Below are 25678 nucleotides of genomic sequence, written 5' to 3'. Positions count from 1 at the left end.
AAACAGAACTGATCTTAATTATCTTTGTTAAAGTTAAACTCCTGCTCCACCCCTGAATGTCACCTAAAGACAGCTGAATCATGCAGCCTCATGACATGAAGTGACATTCATTAAGTGGTCCAATGTAAAGTAACCACATGACCTGAACGTGTCTTAATAACAGCAGAAATTAATGACACATCCAGCATCATCTCATGCATCAAATGATCATGAGTCATGCATTAGTTAAGCATTGCTCAGCTATCCTCGTTGGAAAGTGTTACCAGTGTTTCTATAACATCCCTGTCCATGTGTTCGTCATAGTTTCTAATGTTCTCTTGTTTTGGAGCACGTCTGTGATGCTGGCTTGGACCATGTGGTGCTTGACAGTCTTGATATTTTCTGTTGTTGCAGTCAAACACATAACATGGAACTTTGCTGTAGTAAAAAAGGGTGGGGAGGGAGAAGCGGAACCCGGATGCTGATGCTGACCGATGGAGAGTAGGAAGCAGAGAGGAGGAGGAGGAGGGGGAGCGTGAGAGGCGGGGAAAAGGAGAAAGGGAAACGGGGATATCACAGGCAGCAGCAGAGTGGAGGAGACCATCCCGTGGATGATGGACACCCCCGTGGATGCGGGCAACCTCTGACAAACTGAGACATAATTTTCCTCAAGGCGCTTTTTGGTTGTTTTTCATTTCTGTCATTTGTTCTGGAGGTTGCAGTTTGGCGCCGGCTGAGGGAGGAGATGCGGTGATATCATGAGCATAGCCGGCCAGGGAGAGAGAAAGAGACACAGAGAGGAAGAGCGAGAGAGGGAGGGAGGAGAGGCGGGGAGGCGGCTACCACCAGGCCAGCTGAGGATGCTTGTTGTTTCTAGAAACAGGATTAATCACCGGGCCGAGCGCTGAACCTCCACCGGCGCACCGAGCGCACCTCTCTTCGCCGCAGCTGTCCTGACAGAGGGCGCATCGCGCCTGTCTCGCCCGGTCTTGCCCGACGCTGTTTGCCTCTTTGATGCTCTCCCCCCTCTTCCTCTATTTCCTGATGCAAGGCCGGGGAGGGGTGAGCCAAAGTGTGCACCGGATATTGGAAAACCCATTCTTCTTGCTGATGCTGTTGTGATAATAGATTATTATCTGGACAACGCCGCATCTGCACAGAAAGGCAGATCCTGACCAACCGAGGCCTGGCTTGAGAAGAAACGGGAAATGTATGAGCTTGGAGGGATTATGAAAAACATTTTTGGACGGTAGCAGTGAGGAGAGGGGGGGTCCCTGATATCGATCAGAGAATGCATTCAATCAGGGTATTCTGACTTGGGATATTTGAGCCTCTGCTCTTACGGAAATCAGTCTGTGGCATGTAGCCTTCCTGTCCATGTCTGAATGAGATCAGTCTTTTCTGCCCCACTTTTAACCAGCTGTATAAGCTATATAGGATCAATCAGCTTTAAACTCCTGTTATTTATAGCAGGGAGTGGGTTTGATGAGACACGTTACTGTGGACGTCTCCCAGCACTGGCACCGGTCAAACCTCACGCGTCCGGTTCTTTCTGATCTTTTCTACCTTCCCTCTCTGAATGATGCTGCTCTCTGCGCTGTAGTCAGAGACACAAACCGAGACTGGGAGATACTTTCTTCTAGGCCTTATAGAGTAGAAACTGGGCCGGTACTCACTCCAAGCACGGACCTGACCGCATGACAAACAAGTGCATGGGAGTAGCCTGCAGGGCCCGGCTTTAGAGCACGTCCTCCGTACCTCTCCTCTCCAGTGATGTGCGTTACGGCATTACGCACGGAGCAGGAGCGACCGCTATCTTGATCTGCCTTATATCAGGAGTAGAATTTCATCTCGGCAAGGATGAGCAGCAAGGAGCTGACGGTGGCCCAGTCCAGCCAGTATGTGGGGCCTTACCGGCTGGAGAAGACCCTCGGGAAGGGACAGACAGGTAGGAGCCTCCTCTTGCAGCACGGCCAGTAGGACGTCTGCAAGGTGCATCAGCTGATTCCAGAATCCTGGATCACTTTAACACATGATATTCACAGCTCCTGGTTTAATCCTTATTCCATCTGCAAGTCTTATCATCATTGGTTTTATTCTGCTACCACCTTCTTAAAGGATCTCCTAGAATTCATTAGCGGACATACATTTCTTTAGTATTCGCTGAGAAGACATCACAGCAGGCCTCTTAACACAGATTCCAATCAGCCTTTTGGTGAGCTGAGTTTGGTCAATGTTTGTGACAATGTCAGTAAAGCTTTTTGAATTATTTATGACAACCCCTCCTTCCTGTTTTCACGCTGCATGATGATTTCTGATCCTCAAACATTTTCTTCCTCTCTCTCTGTGTCTCTCAGGACTGGTGAAGCTGGGTGTCCACTGTATAACAGGGCAGAAGGTGGCCATAAAGATTGTCAACAGAGAGAAACTCTCCGAATCAGTTCTAATGAAGGTACAGCACCTATAATGTAGCTCAACTACTTGTCCATTTGTCTATCTTTATGTCTTTCTATGTGCTGTACTTGTTGTGCCTGTTGTCGCTGTGACATTATGGTGGCTACAAAGCTCAAATCATAAGCTTGCACCCTCCAACCTGCAGAAATAGCAACAGAAATGGAGTCTATATTTTTGTCAAGAAAAGCCCATCTGTGTGTTGTAACTTGGAGCTGCTGAGTGTGTGGGCACTGCTTCTGTATAGCGAACAATAGAGATGATTTCATTCTGCTAATTAAGCTTTCTGATGAAAGCTACTGCAGCTGAAACACATAGGACTGAATTAAAACTGAAATAGCTTTTTTATGTTGCCGTTTCTAATGTGGCTGGTTTCTTGCAGCTTTGAGCAGTTTCTCTTTTTGAAAATACAGCATGTTACATGGGGAAAACACAAGGCGTTGTCATTCATATGATTTTGACCAACGTCTCAGTGTTTGATTTTGATTGTGGTCTATAGAAAGCTAGAGCTCCTTGTTCTACAGTATATCAGATCACACTTGCGTAGACAGTCAGGCGTCTGGTATGGGTGGCTCGAACAGCATAAATCTGTGTGTTTTTGCCCAGATTTCTTTATATAGCCAAATGACAAATCCAAGTGTTGAATCTTTTGCACCAAAGACAGAAAGCCTTCATCCCCTGCAAATGTCACTGGTCCCCAGTCCTCCGGTTTATACAGTTTATATGTGCTCTGGACAGCTGCCCATTTCCTCCTCTATGCTAACTGTCAGTAACCGCATTACTGGGCTGCTGTCTGCTAGCTTTAGCAGGGACAGCCAGCACACTGAAGTAGTTTTTTCACGTTGACACTCCAAATGTGGCTTTACAATTTTAGCTTTCTGCCCAAGGGCTCCAACATGACACAAAGGCTAAACATAAGAAGTTTGGAAATATGTTTCTGGCAGTTGTTGCCCACTTTTGTCCTCTCACATTCACTAATGTAGTCCAATATACAACCATGCTGATGTAAAGTCTACTTCTGTGATGCTTGTAATATGGTTTAACCTTGAGGTCATAGTTAGTGTTGTGCCAGACTGCATTACAGTCAGAGGTGTTTCTATTCTACCTTTCCATCAAGTGAAATGGAGTCTCATGCACATGGCTGCTATTAGACCAAACATGGCTTAAAATCAATAGAATTTGGCCCCATGAAAGGATTCATCAGAACTTTTAAGCATGTTTCAGACTATATGTTTCAATTCCTAAGACCTTGAAAGACCTCAAAACAGAATGAAAATGACATGAACATACCATCCAATAACCAGTCCAGCCATGTGGAGACCAAGCCGGTATTGGGCCTCATGCTGTGCCATGTGTGAGTTTAACAGGTCATACTATGGACAGCTGCTGGTGCTGAAATGAGATCTGATTAACTTCATTCATTCCTTTTATAGGACAGTTTTGGATATTTTTAAGTGCATCTTAATACGACATCCAGATCCTTGTGTAAGTTTGCAGTTCATGCAGCCTAATATAGATTAATCAATAAAATAGCTAATGTCCATCTGTCATAAATTTAAACCTGCATCAATTGATTTTTTTGGGCCACTTTGGGACAGTACAACAAGCTGTAAGCACAACATTGATATAATGTGAACTTTTAAAGTTGTGGCTAAGCAACTTAGCAAATGAGATTAAACGGTTGCTTGACACATCTTGCAGAAACTAAGTAAAATTAGCATTCATCCAAAGCTATTATTTGTGCCATGTGGTGAATGTAAGTCCAGTATTCACTCTCTTTCAGCTCTCTTTTGGTTTCCACTAACTCCAGAGCAAGATATCTGTCTCTTTAGCTGCTAAATGCTCCACTGTGCTCAGCAGCTAGCAGCTAACTGTGTCTGTCTACTGTTTTGGTTCAAAGCAGGTAGTGCCCATAGTGTTTTAGCCTGGTTGACTGGTGTTGATGCTGGAGAAGAGATTGATGAGAGCGCTGACAGTAAAGTTATGGGCCGTAAAACTAACGCAATGAACTGAAAGATGCTAAAACTCTCCTTAAAGCTGAGGGGAACTGGGACAGGGAAATGTGAGAGACAGCACAGGCAGTATGTCTTTCTTTCTTTCTTTCTTTCTTTCTTTCTTTCTTTCTTTCTTTCTTTCTTTCTTTCTTTCTTCTATTTGTCCCTTATGCTTTTAAAAACATACTTTGTTTTAGTAAAGGCTTATTTGCTGTTTCTGCCCCTCCCTGTCGACAGCCACTTTTTAGCACAACTTCAGTGACTTGTTTCTGCCCAGGAAGGAATTTACAATGCCATTTAACACTGCCTCCCTCTGCTCCACATTTCACCTAACTCTGCCTTTACGTGCTTCCTCCCTCTCTACCCTCCTCTTCCCTCTGACATTTCAATCTCCATCATTTCTAACCTCGTTCCTCCTCTTTTCTCTCTCTCTTTCTCTCTTAACCTTTCTCCACACCCCCCTCCCCTCCCCTCCCTCCCTCTGTCTATCCAGGTGGAGAGAGAAATAGCTATTCTTAAACTAATAGAGCACCCTCATGTTCTGAAGCTGCATGATGTCTATGAGAATAACAAATACCTGTGAGTATCTCTTTATCTTTCTCCTTTCCACTCTCTTTTTTTTTAGAAATCTCCCCTCTTTGCTTTTGGATCTCTGCCAGAGCAGAAACAACCTTAAATCTGAAAAAGAAAAAAGGTTCTGTAAGACAAAACTGAGATAATTAACCACATGACATGGAAGCTATAAAGAGCTGTGAGTGTGTGTTTGAGTTTGTATGTATGGAAAAGCATCCATGACTTGTGTGCATGAATTTGGATGGCAGGTATTTTATTTGATATGTTGCTGTTACCAAAGATCCTTCCCTTTCCGGACCTGTTTCCATCTTTCTGACCTCTCTGGCCTTCCGTTTCACAGGTACCTGGTGCTTGAGCATGTGTCCGGCGGAGAGTTATTTGACTACCTGGTGAAAAAGGGCAGGCTGACCCCCAAAGAGGCCAGGAAATTCTTCAGACAAATCATCTCCGCCCTTGACTTCTGCCACAGTCACTCCATATGGTCTGTGACAGGTTAATGGCCTCTATGAGGCCTGCCCCTTTTTTTTCCTTTGTGTGTGTGTGTGTGTGTGTGTGTGTGTGTGTGTGTGTCTGTTTGGCTCTTAACCTCTTGTCATTACATTGTTCCATTTGTCCACATTTATGGGGTGGTCATGTGACCCGACACCACCATGTCCAATGTATATATTAGATTAAAAAGACAACATTTGGCACCAAGTTACCCACAAATTAGCCCGCTTACTTTGGCGTTTCATGTTTCTATGGTGAAATAATTCACCGGTGTCCTTTTTCCCTGCCTCTACTGGCACATTGCTGCATTTCTTTGTACATTATCGCCACCAGTAGATCAGTGAAATAGTGTGAAACCATTGGCAGGCTGTGCTGTGTATTGATCATCCACAAGCATGTGCCTGCACATGTGTGTCCTTGTGCATGTGCAGATGCACCCACTGATGGAAAAACTGCTCCACAGCACTCCAAAGAGCACCTTTAATTTACCAGTGCTATGATGCATGTTATTAACCTACTGACATCATATTAATTCATCACAAATGATCACTGAACTAGCTTTTTTTTAACTGAAATCTGATGTTTAAACCTGAATGAAATAATATAAATTTTATTAATAATATAATTTAGAATAATCAGCTTCTGACACCATAACAAGCCCATGTCATGGAAAATGTGACAGATGTTTGATTTCTTGGACCTCATGCAGTCCAGTATGAGCTGGTATGTGAACGAGCATTCCCTTAAACAAGTGTTTAGTGGAAAAGGTTTGGTTTGGTCTTAAAACGTCTGACATACATCCATGTCGGGTCCATCTGAAAACCACCTTTACTGTAAAAACCTGTTCATTATCAACATCAAGCTTATTGTGTTTCTGGAAAAGCCTATTTTTGTGTCCACTGACAGCAAGAACCAGGACACACACATGACCGCTCTCTATTTAAGATCACTATGCTTTGACAAACAGCCAATCTCCATTTGGATAGAAGTGTTGACATGTCATATGACTTAACCAAGTGTCCAAACAAGGTTAATTTACCTTTAGTTGCTGTTGATGGTTTGGAAAATCCTCAAGATCTTTCATTGAGCATGCGTGTGTGTGTGTGTGTGCGTATGTTCAGTCACAGAGACCTGAAGCCAGAGAATCTTCTCCTGGATGAGAAGAACAACATCAGGATAGCAGACTTTGGCATGGCCTCACTACAAGTCGGGGACAGCCTGTTGGAAACCAGTTGTGGGTGAGTACTGGGCGATGGGTTAAAAGCAGCCTGTATTTAAACAGTTGATCAAATTTGGTGATATACACAGAACATCCACTCAGTGCTCTATTCAGCTTCTTTCCACATAATCGATGGCTTTGTTCATAAAGCTTAAACATTTTGAAATCACCAGCCCATCAGGAGGTGGAAAACCTGGATTTAACAGATAAGTTTAGTCAGGGATTGTAGCTTTCACCTGGATTCACCTATTCCATGGATCAAAGAGCAGGTGTTCTCAGTTTTTGTACAATCAGACTGCAGTTGTTTTTTTTTACATGAATCAGCACTTTATACTGACAGGAAGTCACTGCTTCCTTTGTCTGTGTGTATGTTTGTGTCTGATGAAATCATTTAATAATTTCACCTTCTTTATTTATAGATCCCCTCATTATGCTTGCCCAGAGGTCATAAGGGTACGTTTCCTTCTGTGTGTGTGTGTGTGTGTGTGTGTGTGTGTGTGTGTGTGTGTGTGTGTGTACGCGTGTGCATGTCTAATACCACCCTCTCCTTGCACTTGTGTTGCAGGGGGAGAAGTACGATGGTCGCAGGGCAGATGTTTGGAGCTGTGGGGTCATCCTCTTTGCTCTCCTTGTGGTAAGAAGATCCTTCTGATATCCTATTTGTTTCTTTTCTCTCTTCCAGTATTTAGCTGTGTGTCTTTTTCTCCCTGCCCTTTGACTCCCACAGTTCAGCTCAGGCCGAACAGTAATAACAACACTGTCAATGAGCTGGTCACCATTTTGTTTGCGTCTTGTGCTATACTAACAAGATAGTAGGATGCACAAGCCTGTGGGTGACACAGTACCCGGCTGCTGACGGCTTTACACTTTTCCACTGAATGACAGTTGGTGGGTGGAACCTGCCAAGAGATGTAGCAATGTGCCAGCAAAAAGCAGGGAAGAAAAAGACCGCTTGCAAACATGGATGTAAAAAACACACATTTGTGAAGCCTTAAATATAGATACAATGTGTTTCTGTGAGAAGCATAACACAAAGACATCGCAGCATTTGTCTGCAAGAAAACTGCACCGACCAGCCCCTCCAGAGCTCCCTAATTAACACATGATATCTCATTCGTTTAATCCATAAATGTAGAACATGACCCTCTGTGAAAATGAGAATTGTAATTTTACACTTCAGTTATTGAACAGATTAAACAAACAACATACAGGATAACACAGTTACTGAGTGTTAGAGGTTAGGCTAGCGGTTTTCTACTGATGTCTCAAATAAGTGTATTTCCCAAAATGTGGAAGTAATGCTTTAACTATGTTGATGTGATATTTTTGTGCATAAAACAACCACAGACAGCTCATGGTCCCACTTGTACAAATGAGTGCTAAACTGCCAGCTATTTCACCTCTTTGCATCTCTTTTTAATGCGTTTTCTCCCTCATAATGTATCTTCTGTCTCTCCATCTTCTCCCCTCCCTTCCCAGGGTGCTTTGCCCTTTGACCATGACAACCTGCGGCAGCTTCTAGAGAAAGTGAAGAGCGGGGTATTCCACATGCCCCACTTTATACCTCCGGACTGCCAAGCTTTGCTCAAAGGGATGATAGAAGTCAACGCTGACAAGAGGCTGACGGTGAGGAGGAAATGGGGCACGGGCCTTATACAGGGAGAGGAAAAAGACAGCTGATTCAGTGTGAAAAACACGAGCTAATGGCAATGTGCTTTGAATTATAGTGATGTATTGTTTTTATCACAGTGAAGCTTAAAATTAGAAAATTCATTTCAGTTCAACTGAAACATCATCTTGGACACAAAGAGTTGCTAAACCCCTCAACCTTACGACCATTGTCCAGTCATAGTTGAGCAAATGACCTGTCAAGCTTTGGATTTCTCCTCATGTTGTGAGAGTGATACTGAAGCCTTTCTGAAACTAAAACACAAGAGCTTAAGGAAGAAAGGAATGGATTAAACAGTGTAGTTAACTAACGGAGCTGCAAACATGAGCATGCCCGGCTAACTAGCTGACTACCTAACCGAGCACGACTTCCAACACCAAGGAGGCTATCAGTAGTTAGCTTGTGGCGATACAGGTTAAATGCAAAAATTCCCAGACCAGCACATCAGCTGTGTAGTATTTTCTCACTGTATGGGCGGCTCAGTGTTTCCTGTAGCTCTGTCCCTCAGCTGCACCAGTTCTAAACATTTGTAGCTCCGTCCTGCTTTTTATTGGATTTGGGGGAGTTTGCACTCCAGCAACCCCAGCGTTTGCCTGTGGTACCTTTGTGTTTGCCAAACACACCGGCCAGCCCTGCTCCTAAAAGCCTTCTGTCTTCTAACATTAAAGTGAAAATATGTTGTTTGAAAATACTGATAACTGTGCTCAGCAGGCAAGTAGTTATTTTAGAATGAAATGAGTGTGATTTTGAATTTTCTTATCAATACTATGACTATCAGCTGTAGACTTCTATACAAGAGCAATGCTGTTTCTTTATGTCCTTGTCTTCTACACGGACTATCAACAGTGAGGATGCAGACTTTATGCCTGGAGCATGTAGCGCTAGCCTCAGTCTTTTAGCAGGTATTGTGTATGTAGCCATCAAGCTCAAGACACAAACAAGACCCCTCTCAGAGAGTTTTCATTTTTAAGAGTCAGCTGGAAGCAATAAAAAAAATCAGCCAGCATTTCTAACTAACTCCTGGAACTATTGCTAGTGTAATTAGCTAGCTACAGCTGAAAAAATCTGTCAGCGACCGTTGTCATTTCAGCCAGCACAATCAGAAATGCTGGTTTTGACTGTCTCTGTTTGTAAGAGATTATGCAGCATTTTGGTCTGCCTCAGTTATCATTCTAAACTGCATATGAATAGAGAGCTTGATGGGAAGTAACAGTAACAAGTGAAGGCGGGTCAACTGCTGCCACTCACATTGTACCTCATCAGTATCTGCAGCACATGAAGCATGAAGCAGGCATTTAGGAAGGAGAGAGGAAGGAGCAGAGAGGACCCAGCCCCAGGCTGCTTCAAGATGTGACAGAAATTGACCCTGACATAGGACCTTATACAGAGGGGAGAGGGAGACGAGGCAGGTGGACAGAACAGAGCAGAGGGATGGGCCTAAGGTATTGCTTAAAGGCAGGAGTAGAGTCAGCCATGACAGGGCTGGCCTGAGTCTTTATTTCTGTCCTCAAAGGCAAGTTAGCAGTTTATGTGGTAACAGGACTGGTGGAAACTAAGATATGTGAAGGACAAGAGTCACATTCGTATGGATGCATGTAAAGGAATGAATGGATGGATAAAGCAGCTTCATTAGTGGCTGTGAAGAAGGATGGAGTCACTGAGGGTGAAAAAGATGAGGAACTGGCTTCCTTTTCACCTGAATGCCAGCTTTCCTTCCTGAAAGCAAGGCGTTAAAAGAGAGAGGGGAGAGGATGAGTGAATGAATAAATGAATGGCTGAGTGAATGGACTGCTAGAGGAAATTCCACTGCACTCAGGTTATGAAGAGAGGCTGGGATAAAGCCGGCATGTGGGGTGGAAATGAATTCATGTTTAAGAGGCAGAAAGATAGAGACAGCTGTGATAATGTGGTTGGCTACATGCTGTACAATAAAGACAGAGGGAAAGAGTAAGTCTGGTCAGTTAGTCAGTCAGCTACAACAGAGCAGATGTAATCAAAGCTGTGGCTTCGTCTGATGAGCTGTTGATTAATGGAGCCTGAAACCAGGTCAGACTGTCTCTCCCTCTGTCTCTGTCAGTCTGCTAGCAGCCTCCATGGTAAACCACCCACCATGCAAACAGACAGATTTCAATCCACTTCAAAGCTACATGGGTAACTGGCAAGGAGAACATGAGGAAGTGAACCCACATAATATTAATATTAATATCAGTTAGGAAACAGGGATGTTGGAGTGTCTCCTCTGTGCTGCATGCATGATTTTATAGGCAAGGTAAAAAATGCAAAGCTCCTACTGTATGCAGCTGCTTACTGGTCTCTTCTCTGCAGATGTGCAAATACAGCGTTCACAGAAGGCCTGCTTTTGACTTTTTACATGCTTGCAGAACTGCAGCTGCTCCATTACTCCAACCCCAAGAGATGCTGTGCAGTATTGATGCAGTGGCTACACTGTATGCAGTCCAAATGCAGAGCAGGGACTTTCACAGAGTACAGTATATAATGTATAAGGGGATATGGGAGTGGACTGCAGGCAAACTTTCTGCAGTTGTGAATGTAGAAACAAGAGTTAATGCTAGAGGCTCTGTGAAGTTGTACTTGAGCTAAATGCTAACATCAGTATGCTAACATGTTCACATTGACAATACTAACATGCTTTTTATCAGGTGTAATGCTTACCATGTTCACCATCTTATTTTAGCTTGTGAGCACACTAACCTTTGCTAATTAGAACTAATCGTAATTAGTAGTTGGGGTTGTCCTGCCAACAGTTACACAGACGTCTGTTTTACGATGGTGGTCTGTGGGGCAGGGGATTTCTGGTTGAAATACCACAAGTGGCCACTGGGAGAATGGGAGAGGACTCCCATAAAGAAAAATACTGGTTTGACTCCTTCAGAACCCAGTGTGCAGTTTGACAGCAGCTGCTTCATCTTTGTTGACTTGTTTCATTTTAGGGTTACATGGGAAGACATGTTTGGATCAATGCTTCAATATTGTCTTCTGTTTTTGTTGATTACAGCTAGAAGCAATACAGAAGCATGCCTGGTACCAGTAAGTACATTCATTTTTCTTACTCCCTTTGCATTTTCCCTGTTCCCATCACTCAAGCCAGGTGCACCCACACCATCCTGCTTATATTTCGTAGTTACCTAAAAATCGCCCATTAATGAATAAAAGTGACAGCAGTTTCAAAGCAAGATTAAAATGATTTTCCTAGCTTTACCTTGTTTTTGTTGGGAATTGTCTGCACCATAATAGTAGACTATGAAAACCCGTCCCGTCCCGTCCAACCCTGATGTTGGACCTCAATGTCCATAAGTGCTTGCTGTAAACTTACAGATGTTTCTCATGTTTGTATATTTGCACATGCTAACCACATACACTGACCTTTCCCTCTCAGGAGTGGTCGTAATGAGCCTTGCCCAGAGCAGCCGCCCCCTCGCCGGGTGTGTGTGAAGAGGATCCTGTCCTTAACAGAGCTGGACCCTGATGTCCTGGAAAGCATGTACTCCTTAGGGTGCTTTAGAGACCGGGTCAAACTCACACAGGACCTTACAAGTGAGGAGTGAGTAAATACAACCCATCTAACATTTCCATTTTGAAGAAAGCAATGCATCCATGTGCACCAGTGTTGAGTAGTAAATATTCTGGAATATGTGACAGGAAGATCTGCTTTACTTCCAACTGCTGATAAATATTCATAGAAGTGAATGAATGAAAGAATTCAAAACATTGTCTGCGCTGCACCTGCTGGTCTCCAGACATTATGCAGTCATTAAAAGAGTTGAACAGACATGTCAAGTCTCATAGAGGCCCAGATGCAATTCACAGGTATGCTTGCATGCACACTAAAAAAGAAATTGCATAATTGTGTTTGTGGTTAATCTCATAATGTCTCACTCTCTCTCACTCTCTCTCCCTCATTGTCTTTTTTGTCTCATTGTGGCCAGTCAATTACTTACATCATTAATCTGCCTGGCATGGCAGGAACAAGAGCAACAACATCAACAATGGCCCTTTTATCTCTCTCCCCATCCATCCCTTGTGTCCCACTTCTATGCCGAACTGATTTGGCTTCTCGCTACCCACAATGCACTGCTGTCTTAAACAGGACAAGCCAACAAACATTCACATCAGAGCTGCACTTGTCAATGTTTTTTTATTGACAGTGGATCAAATGATTATGCATAATGTGAAAGGGGTCATCTTGACAAACGCACAGATCGTTATCAGCCGACTCTCTGTCTGCTCAGCTCTACGAAGCATTTTAGTGTCATTCAGCCCATTGTTTTGTTTGTTTCTGGTCCAACTCTCATTCTCCCCTTTACCAGCCGCTGTAGTCAGTGAAAAAGCTCTGATGAATTTACTGTACATGATCTGAGCAGCACCAGACAGCAGACAGACAAATGTAGCATCAAGCTGGTGAATATAGTAGAGCACGTTGTAGCCAAAGAGCCAGATATTTGTCTCAGAGTTAATGGAAACCAAAATAAGCAACTCTTTGCCAATATATAACTTTGTATGGTGACAATATTGTCAGTATTTTGTGTACAGTTTTTTCCCTGACCTCAAGGGGCCAAATAATCTATTAAAGCAGGTTTAATTTGTGCTACAGTTGTCTTGACCCTCATTAACATTAACTCTACTTTGCTGAATTAGCCTGCAGGCTAATTAGCCGGCTAACAAAGCAAAACAAAAATGTCAGGTGAGCTGATTTTTTAACTCAAGCAGCAACTTTCAGTGACTTAAAACGACGTGTAAGTTCATACTGTAAGGCCATCAATGAAACAGTTATTTTAAGGGTTAAGAATGATTTTATTTTTAATAAACAGAATGATTGTCAGTAAAATGAATAAATAGGTAAAGCTGTTTACTTCACAAAATAATTTATTGGTAATAGTAAAGTTACAAACATTAGGTTGTAATAGTCATTAGGCACCTAACAGTGAGGCCCCTGGGTCAGCTAAGACAACACTAAAGCTGATCCTAGGTTTGTGTCATGTTATTACCATTAAAAGTCAGGTTTTCCAGAAGTTCATATCAGGCTCAAAATTGCACAGCATTTCACTGGATGTTGTCTAATGAGAATTCTGAATTGCGTTGATGGGAAAGAGGCAGAGGAGAAAATGGTGAAAACAGCTGAGGCAGAACAGGCGGGGCATCAGGGCCACTGTGGCTGCAGGACATGAAGGCATAAGGCCAAACTGAGGGGGCATCGCAGCCATGGCCCTCATGTCCTGTATGAAATTCCCGTCTTGCTGACAAGCCTCTGTCTTTTCCTGTCAGTTTAACCTGACCTTTAAATTCTGTGTCTCTCTGCATCTTCTTTTGCAGGGAAAACCAAGAGAAGATGATCTATTACCTCCTGTTGGACAGGAAGGAGCGATATCCCAGCTGTGAGGACGAGGATCTGCCACCCAGAAACGACATAGGTGAGAAAACTTTTACAGTCTAACCAAGGACAACAAGGCAACAGCTTTATTATGAAAGAGAACATTATTATTCCTCTGAACTTTGCACTTTGAAATGTCAGGAGAGCTTTTTAAAGATTAATTATACTTTATATTTTTTTACTAAAATTTCTGTCCTCAAAGACCCACCCAGGAAGCGCGTGGACTCACCCATGCTGACGCGTCATGGCCGCTGTCGTCCGGAGAGGAAGAGCCTAGAGGTCCTCAGTGTCACAGAACAGGGGTCTCCCACTCCACCTCGCAGGGCTCTGGACACTAATGCACACAGCCAGAGGTACAAACCAGCACTGACATATCATGCAAGCTTTTTTCATTAATGAAATTATGGATTACAAACTACAGAATTTGTCTCGATTGTTGCACCTGAACCTTCCATTCACCTAAATGAAGAACCTTCTTGTTGTTTGTTGCTGTTTTCAAAAGGTCTCGTTCAGTCAGCGGAGCATCCACAGGTTTGTCCTCCAGTCCTCTCAGCAGTCCCAGGGTAAGAACTTCACTGCATTCTACTCTATTCTACTGTGTTCAACTGTGGTACTGTACTATTTGTTGCCTCTGACCAAGCTGCCTCGTGAAAAATAGGGTTTGACTTGCTACCTAGAGACACAAATGCAGACTAGATTAGCCACACTATAGCAGCTAATGGAGATTCTCATAGATCTTATTGCTACTGTTTACAAGCAGTTAAAGCCCTAATTTCCTTTTTTAGATGAGAAGATCAATACCACTCTCATGTACTGAATGTACAGTAAAAATAAAGCAACCACTAGCTTCCTGTTAGCTGAACTAAACACAAATACTGGTAAGAAAAGGAAAGTTAGCCTAGTGCTGCCCAAAGGTAACAAAATCACCCTACCAGCACCTCTTAAGGTCACTACTTACCTCATTGTATTTTGTCTGTTCAAATCGATATGAAAACCTGCATGGAAAAACAACTGTTTGTTGGTTGTAAAAGTGGATATGTAGCAGACTATTTCCTGCCAAAGAGGAGTAACTTCCTGGATAGCGACCCAGCAGAGACTCATGAAACAGACATGGTATAATGTGTTCATAAGTGAGCTTTGTGAGACTAACAGAACCAGACTAACATTAGCTGTTTCTCCCAGTTTCCAGCTGCTACCTATAGCTTCATGTTTACTGCAGAAACAGAGTGGTATCAATCTTCTAATTAACCCTCGACAACAAGTATATTTTTCCAAAAAGACCAAAACCAACAATAAACTGCTTGCACTAAGGAAGTACTAAGTAAGTATGTTCTGTGCAGTCAACGCCTGATATAGCTAATTCCTCCATAGAGCTCCATTTTTGTCCAAAAACTATTAGAACATATTAGTGTTGCTCTGGGTGACATGTTCCTTTATTAACACAAACACGGGCACTGTGGTTTATTTTAAGTCAATGCCACGTACACCCTCCTGCTGCTGTAAATGCTAGCTAACGTATCAGGTGTGTATTCATCTGCAGCTGAAAATAGTCCCTAAGAAATGCAGTTTCTTCCTCTTCCTGAGAAATATTTAATAAAACTACATTGCCCAGTTGTCCTGAAACTACATATTAGTTGCCAGTTTTCAAACATTTACATCTTAAGTAGAAACCAGTGGGCTTGGGGCTGTGTCTGAAAGACAAAGCAGAGAAGAATTTATTAGTGAGAGACGATCGAATGTGTAACTTTTGGTCTTTTCTTTGTAATTGTTGACAATAGGAAAACTGTTCAAAAATTCCAGTGTTATCCTTTGCAATCATCTTTATAATCATACAGGTTCCTGCAGGCAGCATAGTGTTAACTGTAATTCAGTTGCAACCAGTCAGTCAGTCAGTCTTTGTTCGCTGTCTGCAATGTTGTGGACTCAAAACAGTTGTCTGATGTGTCAGAAATCTGTCTTTCCAGGCATCTCCTATGAACACACTGTAAACATGTGTATTATTGGCAGCTTTAATATATAAATATCAGCTTTGGCCATCAACAGCACAAAACCAAATTTCCTGTGATGCTGTTTTTTCATAATAACCCTTAGTCAGACTGTGACTGCTAGCCCTACCTGTCCATCATACTGTCACATTCTCAGTCATACACATTCCCATTTCATAGACACATCATGCTGCCTCGTAAAAAAGTCTGTGTGCACATGCTGATGTGGACAAAAAGAAACTAAAACACACACATAACTATACCCAAGAGTATCACCAAATCCATCTTCCATTTGTTGCTTCTGATCGAGGCTTGTCTAAGAACCATTTCCTTGACCCATAATTCATGACCATTGCTTTCTCATCTGTCCACCCGTCTTTCCCTCCTTCTCCCCATCTCTCTCTGTCTGCCCATCAGAGCCCGGTCTTCACTTTCAGCCAATCAGAAGTCACCCCCACCTCTGCTTCCACCTCCAAAGAACCCAAGCCAGGAAGTGCCACCACCTCTCGGCCTACCCGCCCAGCGCCTGACCCAAAAACCCAAACCCTGCCCTCAAAGGGCCCCACTGACCGGCCCCAGCTTCACTCCATGAAGTCCCTCCCTCTTCAGAGTCCACGCTCCCCCTCCCCGTCCCCCTCCCCACTCCTGTCCCCCATTCCACGCTTCTTCAACTTCCCCTCTCCCTCTGTGTTCAAGTCGAAGAATGTCCACTCGTCCTCTAACTCCTCTGCCACCCCTCCTCCTGTGTCACAGGTCACACCACAGGGCTCACCGCTGCCCACCCCGCTGGGCACACCTGTGCACCAAATCCAACACCCTTCCTCCACCACCCCTCCCTCCTCTTCCTCCTCGTCTTCTTCTTCCAGAGCTGATGGAGCTGGTGGGGCCTCGCTGTCACTGACTCCGCCCTCAAGCCCGGGTGGCAGTGGCGGTCTGGCCGCCTCGAGCTCCGCCCACTGGAGAACAAGGCTCAACTCATTCAAAAACAACCTTCTGGGCTCGCCGCGCTTCCATCGCCGCAAACTGCAAGGTGAGTGGAGGTGAAGATGATGTGAATCCTCTGCACTGATTGGTTGACATAATGCATCCTAAAAATCTGGTTTACAGCCGGAGAGTGATATAATATTTTTCTCCATCAGTGTTAATTTGATGCCTTGCTAACAGATTAAATAATCAGATTCTCCTACTCTGCATTTGCGTCCAAGATAGAATCTATTATTACCAAGAAACTTGCTGCAGCCCCAGCCTGCAGCCTGCGGCTGTGATGAGTAATGTCTGATTCTGTGATAATCTGTAATTAGAGCAATTAAATTAGGGCCTGTCATCAAGATTCACTGCCCTTTTCCCTTTTTCTTCCTCTCTCCTGTCTCTCTCTCTGTTTTACTTTTTTTAGTCCCCACATCAGAGGACATGTCCAGTTTGACCCCAGAGTCCAGTCCAGAGTAAGTCCACACAAGTCTCTGTGTGTCCTTAGTGTCCGAAGTGTCCTCTATTTTATACCTGAGAGCAGTACAAAATTGAAACCGTTTGTTGACAAAACAGCCTGACCTCAAGGCCCATTTAATAGTTGTTCTGGAGCTTTCATGCTTTTGAACTCAAGAACAGACATTTTTACTGTTTCCAGGGTAAGAAAGACCTTTCAGATTAAATTGAATAACTTGTTTTAATTTACATTTTGAATTGTTTTACTGTCATGATCAAACTATTGGGATGAACTACCGAAACAGTGTTTAGTGTATGAAACAATCCTTGAAACACAGGAAATTGCACTGGAAACATGGTTGAGAATGTATGATTTAAAGTGGCTGTAATAAAAAAAAAATCACAATGAATCACATGACTTCATGTATGTTAAAGTCGAGAGCCTGCAGAAAATTATCACCCACCTTTATAGTTTTCTCAGCTCTACAGCGCTTTTTAGCATTTTTTCAGCTACTTTCTACTGTTTTTCGTCAGGCAAGGTTTTTGTCATCGACCTCATTTCCAACATGAGCAGGCAGCTGTTCTCAGTAAAATGATCTGACAAACCCACTGCACACTTTCTGTTCAGCACATAGCTGAAATATGAGTGAATACTGGACTTCCATTCATGAGGCAATCAGAAGCACAACTCCAAATCAACTCTGTATCTGCTGGATGGGAAAAGAAACAGGCTTTTTAAGCACTGTTTGCTAGCTTGGATGGTTTCCTCTGCCCATAAGTGGCCAAAAAATCTGTTACTGCAAATTTAAAGACTGAATATGAAAATAATGACTTGATAAACAGCTTTGCAGAATGTGCCACAGTTCTAGTTGCAGTGCTTTTGCCATCAGGGCCCCTCAGCGCTGAAACGACGCTGTAACACTTTCACTCTTCATGTTCATTGTTGCAGATCCCTCTACCAGCAAAATCTCCTGGAATGATTTCATTTTGAATGTTTTAATGTTCATGCATGTGTTGTTTTTTAAGGGTTATTAGTTCTCCCGTTCTGCAGAATTCTGGTCACTGCTCAGATATTTTTCTGCCAAATTTAACAGTATGACCAAAATGCTATAAATAGTCAATTCCATGACGTGAATGTCTCTGACTGAACACTGTGTCAGTCATTATAGGCCAGTTAAAAATATAACATCCAATCTGAGTATTTTGTTCTCTAGTTCATTTGTACTTGTGTGAATGTGTGACTGGAACTAATCTGTCACATATCAAACACTCATTTCTTTGCAGGCTGGCTAAGAGGTCCTGGTTCGGTAACTTCATCAGCCTGGAGAAAGAGGAGCAGATCTTTGTTTTGATTCGAGACAAGCCGCTCAGCTCTATCAAGGCTGACATCGTCCACGCCTTTCTCTCTGTGAGTATGATTAATCTTAGATAAGCCTCGACAACTTCCAGCACTGCAGGATAATACCATTTCACTTTTTTTTCACCCTTTTCTTGTCTCTCTCCAGATCCCATCTCTCAGCCACAGTGTGGTGTCTCAGAACAGTTTCCGGGCAGAGTACAAGTCCTCTGGTGGCCCCTCTGTCTTCCAGAAGCCTGTCAAGTTCCAAGTATTAATATATTATTATTTTTGGAGCATTCTACCACTTTCCCAGTCTGTTGTTGCTTCTGTCCCAACCGGTCTGAAATATGTTGCTGCATCAAATTCAGAGTAAGCAGATATTTACAAAAATCAATGAAGCTGATGAGGTCAAACATTAAACTTATTGTCTTTGTGCTGTTTTTAACTGAGTATGTATGTATGTATATGCATGTATGTATTCTATTTATTTATGTTTACACGGTGCCCCAGCTTTTTTGGAATGGGGTTGTACATCAATACATCCATGAAGTCAAACATGCAGATACTTAATATTGCATGCTTTTCTGCTTTAAATTTACAGTTACATAGATTAAGAACTGAGAGCTGTTTCATTCATTTTTCAGCTTTATCCTTAAAGCCGCTATGTCTCAAACTGAAAATTTCCATCTTTGGTTCCCCCTAGTGGTTGTAGCAATATCCCAACAGATCCACCCCACTGAAACATACAGACCAAAAATAATCACACAGGTCTAACCTTACTAATGCAACAATCATAATCATGAACTCAAGGACATGTGGTCCTTTCTCTCTCGTAGGTGGACATTGCTTTTTCTGAGGGAGACAGGGAGCGAGAGAGGGAACGAGCAGAGAGGGAAGGACGAAGAGAGATGGGCATCTACAGCGTCACCTTCACTCTAATAACAGGTAGGAAGCTCACAAGCTAAAGTCCTTCTGTTTGGATTAAGCACTGCACCTGTATACAAAGGTATTGTAAATTGGTGCAGTAATAGTACAGTCGACCATCTGTTTCCTGCTTACACTGACACACGCATGCCAAGTGCACGTGTATGCTCATGTGCATTTTCACAACTTATTTCTGCTGCACCCAAGTGGCCAAATAAGTTAGTTATTGCAGATTTATGGATCCTAGAATATGTGGAATATCATCTAACATTAGATATCCTCTCTCCTCTCAGGTCCCAGCCGCAGATTCAAGAGAGTGGTGGAAACCATTCAGGCTCAGCTCCTGAGTACTCATGATCAGCCTTCTGTGCAGGCACTGGCTGGTAAGTTGCACACACACAGAAACAAACACACACACAACATGTACCAGTAGGTCAGCTGTTGGTTTCACTTCTCCTGTCCCGATTGTACCCCTGACCCCTCAGATGAGAAGAATGGTCAGCTTTCCCGCCAACCCAGCACTCCATCGCGTCAGAATTCCCGGCGTTCAGAAAGCGGATGCGAGCGGGAGCGTGGAGAGAAGGACCGCGTGGCAGACGGGGGAAGCGGGAGCGGGAGCAGCAGCGGAACCGTCTTACAAAGGCGAGGGTCAGGGAAAGACAAGACCAGACTCCTCTCGTCGTCCAACGGGACGCAGTCTCATCCCTGAAAAGAATGTTGTGGAAGAGAGGCGAGGGTCATCTGCCTGGCCTTGTTCTCTTCCTTCCCTCAGTCCTTCCCACATTCTTTCCTTCCCCATTCCTTACTTCCTGCCTTGCTTCCTACCATTATTCCAAAGTAATGGGATGTAGGAGGGGGATGTTTATCCTTGAAGCTGATCTAGGATTATGACGGAGAATACCCCACAAATGGCTGATTTTAGCAGAAATGTATACTTACGGGGATAGCAAAGGAAGTTTGAGCTGATCTCTAGTCAACCTTCAAGGGCAGCTTCACAACAGAGGCAAGGGCAAGTCCAAAGACAGGATGTCCAGAAAGTCCCACCTTACCAGAGAAATACAGGAACGCTCACAGCCAGAAAACACAGCGTTCACCCTGTCCGAAGAATCAAGAAAAGCACACATCCTTCCCATCAACCAATCACATGCAGCACATGGTTTAAATCCACCAGGAAACCTCCCACAAGTCATAACGGCACAGGAAGATACTGGCCAGTAACAAAGCCCCTTCAGTCACTCTCTTTTATCATCTTCTGACCAGCCAACTGTCACCTGGATCATCAAGTCTCCTCAACACCACCTGAGCTTACACGATGAGTCACATGACAGGAAGCCCGCTCTCCTCTCTTCCCCTCGCTTTCTAATTGAAGACAAAAGTGTATTCTCAAGCAAAGCAACAAAATGATGTTGTCTTTTGAGAAAGGAAGGAGAATTTTAGGAGTCTTGTGTTAGACCTGATTGTTCAAGTGGACATTATGTCTAAATAATTAGCAAACTTAAGGCTGTACTTTAACAACCAAGGATTCTTAGAGCAGAGGACAAAACACAAAGAAATGATAGAGAATGGATCTGTGTGGTCTATGTAACGTAGCCCCAGAGCTAGGGGAATATCAAAATAAGGTTTTCCTTGAGTGTATGAGCAGCATAAAGTCCCACAATTACTTCTGATAAAGCTATGATACCATATTGCCTTTAACGGAGGAGAAAACAGTGGATAGTTAGATTTAGCCCCATTTTGAGGACACTAGTCACACCACAGGTAGAATGTCTCACAAGTGAAAACTCCCGCTAGAAGAGTGGAAATGAATAGATAGATGGAGACCAAACCGAGGATAGCTAGCAACAGGTTTCCATTCGGTAGCAAAGGAAGGACAAAAAAAAATAGTAGCCAAAAGTTTAAGCTAACTTAAAGATGACAGTGAAAGACAGTTGTGTTAAACAATAAGTGAGGATTTGTTTCCCAGTGTATCTCAACATTCATGTACACTGAAAAAGCTATTGTTCGCTGTTTTTCCTCTTGTACAATCTGGCTGTGAAGCTTCCACGTGTGACTCGACCATCGACGATAGGGGACAAAATCCACAGTTGAAACTGTGAATTAGCCTAATTTGCTAGTCACAGCAGGCCTGTCAAACCTGGGGAAATGCTGTACACAGCGCTGTAGTAGACAAGATACTGTTGTTGGTACTTGTAGCACAATAGCCTACCATGTAAATAACATTTTTAAGATCCCTTTAAAGGTTCCCAAAATGAGTCAGTATGAGTTTGCTACCACTCATGGAACATTAGCTCAGTTTGCTAGCTAACTAGCTAAAGCTGATTATGACAGTCGACTGTCAGTCAGCAGCTTGAAAACAATAAGCCTGCTTTGGTCTACTCTCAGTAGAGAGGTTATTTTTAGTAGTTCTTTTTAGCAAGTGGCAGATAGTGTAACTGTTGGAAATTCCTGGTGTAACTGACTCAGATTAGATGGAGAAGACTGATGTTCCTGACTCTGTTGCTGCTGCTCATACTGTCTGCTCAATATGATGGAAATGTGGCACAAGCCAACATTGGACAAAGATACATATTTAATTTGGCTAACTCGGACTGCCAAATCCTCACTTTAGCTTTTGCTGATAGAATGCATTTTGCATTGTTTTGTCTCCTATCTCTAATAATGGAGTCACATTAGGAGGGGATCACTTCACAGCCAGTATGGAGAAGAGGAATATTACAGTGACCTGTAGCTCCTTCAGTGTACTGTACATATGGACATGAGTGTTGTATGAAAGGCTCAAAAAAGTCCAAATCTATCCAAACAAGGAAGATAATTAATATTTATGAAATTACTGTAATTGAAGATGGATGATGAAGGAAATGTGGACTTGAAATAACAAGGCTGGTCAACCAGAACAAGCGTTTGAGCTTTTTAGACCCACAATTAGACAACCAAAACCCTTCCTATGTTCCTTTGACAAAAGATGCGGAATGATGCAGGGCAACTCAAAGCTTCAGCAAAAAGCCTCAGCCACAGAGATGGCAGGAGGACAGAGAGAGGCAGGTGGAGATGAACAAATAATGTACTTTTCATAAGAAGTAAAACAGGAAAGCAAGAAAGAAAAAGGACTCGGGTGTGTCTGTCATCGTAAAACTCTGCACACATACTGCCTGGAGGGGGTAAGGAAAAATGAAGCCACACATAAAGAATGAAATTTTGCTTGTTTTCTCTTTTCTTTCTGTATTTTCTTTTTTAAACTGTGGTCTGATCATTCTGTGTGTGTTTTTTTAAGGTTTACGTGTTTGCCACCAGCAAAATAGAGGGCGGCGCTAACCATGTGAATGTCAAGAACTTTTTGGAAATTATTGCAAGAGTGTTAACATATTTTTGTTCCACATGTTTATTGAAAATGTATTTATCTATTTATGTATTTATTTATTTATTTATTTATATATTTGCCATGTATTTGTTGAAAGCGTGGTTTTTGTTTTTTTTTTGAAAAGCAGGAAATGGTTGAAGACAGGGAAATGTCACTTTCAAGATGTCTGACGCTGCAGAACAAACCAGCTTTCCTCGAGAAAAACTCCTCTCCTTTCTTTCTTTAACACTATGACAACTGATGCTGCAAAAATATCTTTCATCTTTATATTGTGTTTTTAGTTGCTGGAATTTTACATAATTAGTTTAAAAGTGTATGTAACACACACACACACACACACACACAAACACAAACGGCCTTTCATATTAGAGGTCAGGCTGATGACGTGGCGCTAGAGATAGCAGTGTCGGTTTATTAATTGATCCACCACTTGGACTATTGATGGATTGCTATAAATCTTTACAGACCTGAGACGATGAATATTAATGGCTCTTGTGATCCTGTGACTTTTCCTCTAGCACCACCAGCAGGTCAGAGTTTTCATTTATCCAGTGAAATATCTCAAAATCAGAACAAATCTAAGACTTGTTCTGGCACCGAGGTTTGGACAGACATTAATGATATACTCTCCTACTGATCCCTCATCCAGTGCCATCATCAGGTCTAAATTCAAATGTGTCCAATACTTTGGTTTATGAAGATTTACCTGAAAAACTGACAGAGCTAACCAGCAAATGTTAGCATGCTAACAAAACTGAGAAGGGAACCATGGCAAACATTATACCTGCTAAAAATCAGCATGTTAGCATTGTCTTTGTGAGCATGTTAGCATACTAACATTAGCATTTAACTCAAAGCACACCTAAGTGCAGCCTCACAGAGCAGCTAGCATGGCTGGAAACTCTTAGTCTTGTGCTGAATAATTCATGAACAGTGACTGCAAACACAAATGCATTTTTTTTTGTCATATTCATTCCCTGTGAAACTTTGTTCACAAAACAAACACTCCTGAAACACACTCTTCTTTAATTTTCTATAGTCTCTTCACACTGTGTATACACTTAACTGAAATAGCTGGACAAGAATGGAAAGAAAATGGATTCATTTGCATTTTTAGCAGCCTTTTTTAGTCTTTTACTGCGAAGTGTGTTTAGCAGTCGTACTTCAACATCCTTGAATCTGTTTAAACAAGATTAGGATCCAATTTCACACTGAACTTTCGCAGAATTTCCTGTTTGATGAATGCATCATAGTCACAAGTCAAAAGTTTTGGAATAGTTTCAGAAAGCCTTGGACAAACAATTTGCCAGTTTTTCTTGACATTTTGCAGTTTTACATGCTACAGCACTCTTAATGGACACAACCAAGAGAGATTTTCAGTCTTCACTGTTGAAACAATAGATATAAATGCATTTTGTTCCCCCTCTTGCATTATCAGAGGTTTTCTTTTCTCGTCTGGTACTCAAAGCGGGCCTCTTAGAATCCAGCAGTGAGGTGACACATCTGAAAGGTCAAAGGCCTGGGAGGTTTAAAGTTACCCAGTCACATGCACGGATGTGTTATGTCAGTCTTTTTTTTTTTTTTTTTTTTGGACTCAAGGTCAGGGTCAAGTTCACCTTCCATCCATTTTTAGACAGAAAGAAGCTTGTTAAAGGATAGAAAGGGCAGAGCAAAGACAGACAGAAAGGCAAAAGAGGCTGCTCCAGATTGTGCTCAACTCTGAGCAAACTCCATCAAAATCCATTCAAAGACACAACGGGACCCTTGGCACGTTTGTGGCTGGGAGGCTGCAGCGCTCACGAAACTCTCCTGTTGAAAGAAATCTCACCCTTCCCTCCCTCATTCCTCCTTAACCCCCTCCATTCACCCATTCACTTTACATTTTCTACACCCCCATTCCACCTCTTTGTATCTCTTGAATGTGCTCCACACCCGTCCTTGTCCCAGTCACACATATGTCCCCCTTATATAATCGCCCCCTCCTCCCTTGCCCTTGTATACATTTTATACACTGTATACTTCAACACAGATGCTGTATACATTTGTATACACTGTATGCCTGTCTCTGTCTCATTGTATGCCATCCATATCTATGTAGCGTTCACTATGTTTTATCGACACTGTAGTCACCGTACATCTCTTCCTCTCATCATTATGGCTCATTCCTATTCTGCAGTTAGAGTTGTATGACTATAATCTCTTGTCTCCCTCCCATATTCCCCTCCACTCCCACCCCGCCCAGTCACACCCCACCCATGACCACCACCACCCCCATCTTGTGAAACTCCACTCCACTTGGTAGAAAAGTTTTTTTTTCTCTCTGGAGGAATTTGTGATGTCAGAAAAAACCCGAAAGAGGAGGAGGTGTGTGGGGGAGGGTGGGTCGAGAAAACTGCTAAAACAATTAATGATGATGACGACAATGACGAAGAGAAATGTCTGTAGTATAATTACAAAAAAGGAAAAGTGCACTATTATGACAATGATTATTATTGCCTGTGAGAAATACTGACCAATAAACAATGGAAATATATGTGGGTCTATGCATTCTTTTCCAGAGTAGGCTACATAAAAACGTACGGTCGTTGTCCTCACTGGGAATCATGGCAAAACCCCTATTATAGTTCTCCTGGATCATATGAGGACTACATGTCTTCAGTATGTTTCTGTAGAATTTGGGCTTTGGGGAATTAATGACACATTGCTTTTTTGATATCTTTAAATAGTTCAAAATTTTGGGAGATACACTTATTCATTTTCCAAACTCGCAATCAAAGTGCCAAAATGACGCATGTGTTTTTTTTAAAGGAAACAGTCTGGAACCTAAACCCCTGTGAAAACCACAAGCCGCTGCTTTACTTTGGTTTTTGTACATATTAAACCAATC

The 25678-nt window shown here is 42.7% G+C and overlaps 1 protein-coding gene across 2 annotated transcripts; it reads left to right on the top strand.

Annotated features, from left to right (window-relative positions):
* Positions 1 to 548: 548 nt before the first annotated feature.
* LOC139343629 (serine/threonine-protein kinase BRSK2-like) lies at positions 549 to 25311 on the top strand. 2 transcript variants are annotated; one of them, XM_070981376.1, is made up of 20 exons: positions 549 to 1927; positions 2337 to 2431; positions 4918 to 5003; positions 5338 to 5478; positions 6608 to 6724; positions 7125 to 7158; positions 7271 to 7339; positions 8185 to 8331; positions 11391 to 11422; positions 11772 to 11936; positions 13706 to 13803; positions 13966 to 14116; positions 14266 to 14326; positions 16502 to 16778; positions 17142 to 17190; positions 18455 to 18578; positions 18676 to 18777; positions 19346 to 19454; positions 19727 to 19816; positions 19919 to 25311. In XM_070981376.1, exons 1-20 carry the CDS (start codon positions 1840 to 1842, stop codon positions 20140 to 20142), a joined length of 2259 nt encoding a protein of 752 aa, XP_070837477.1. In that variant the 5' UTR covers positions 549 to 1839; the 3' UTR covers positions 20143 to 25311. The 2 variants fall into 2 exon arrangements, with proteins under 2 accessions (XP_070837477.1, XP_070837475.1); XM_070981374.1 differs by having other exon boundaries at positions 16166 to 16778.
* The last annotated feature ends 367 nt before the right edge of the window (positions 25312 to 25678 follow it).

Source organism: Chaetodon trifascialis, chromosome 15 (assembly GCF_039877785.1).
Source record: "Chaetodon trifascialis isolate fChaTrf1 chromosome 15, fChaTrf1.hap1, whole genome shotgun sequence".
NCBI lineage: Eukaryota > Metazoa > Chordata > Actinopteri > Chaetodontiformes > Chaetodontidae > Chaetodon > Chaetodon trifascialis.
The sequence above is the reverse complement of the archived record's forward strand: the minus strand, read 5'-3'. Positions and strand labels throughout refer to the sequence as shown.

Bases quoted from the DNA above. Each gene is read 5' to 3' on its own strand.
- LOC139343629 (XM_070981374.1), top strand. From the start codon at position 1,840: ATGAGCAGCAAGGAGCTGACGGTGGCCCAGTCCAGCCAGTATGTGGGG. The intron at 5,004-5,337 runs GTGAGTATCTCT...TCCGTTTCACAG, and splicing joins TATGAGAATAACAAATACCT to GTACCTGGTGCTTGAGCATG. The intron at 6,725-7,124 runs GTGAGTACTGGG...CTTTATTTATAG, and splicing joins CTGTTGGAAACCAGTTGTGG to ATCCCCTCATTATGCTTGCC.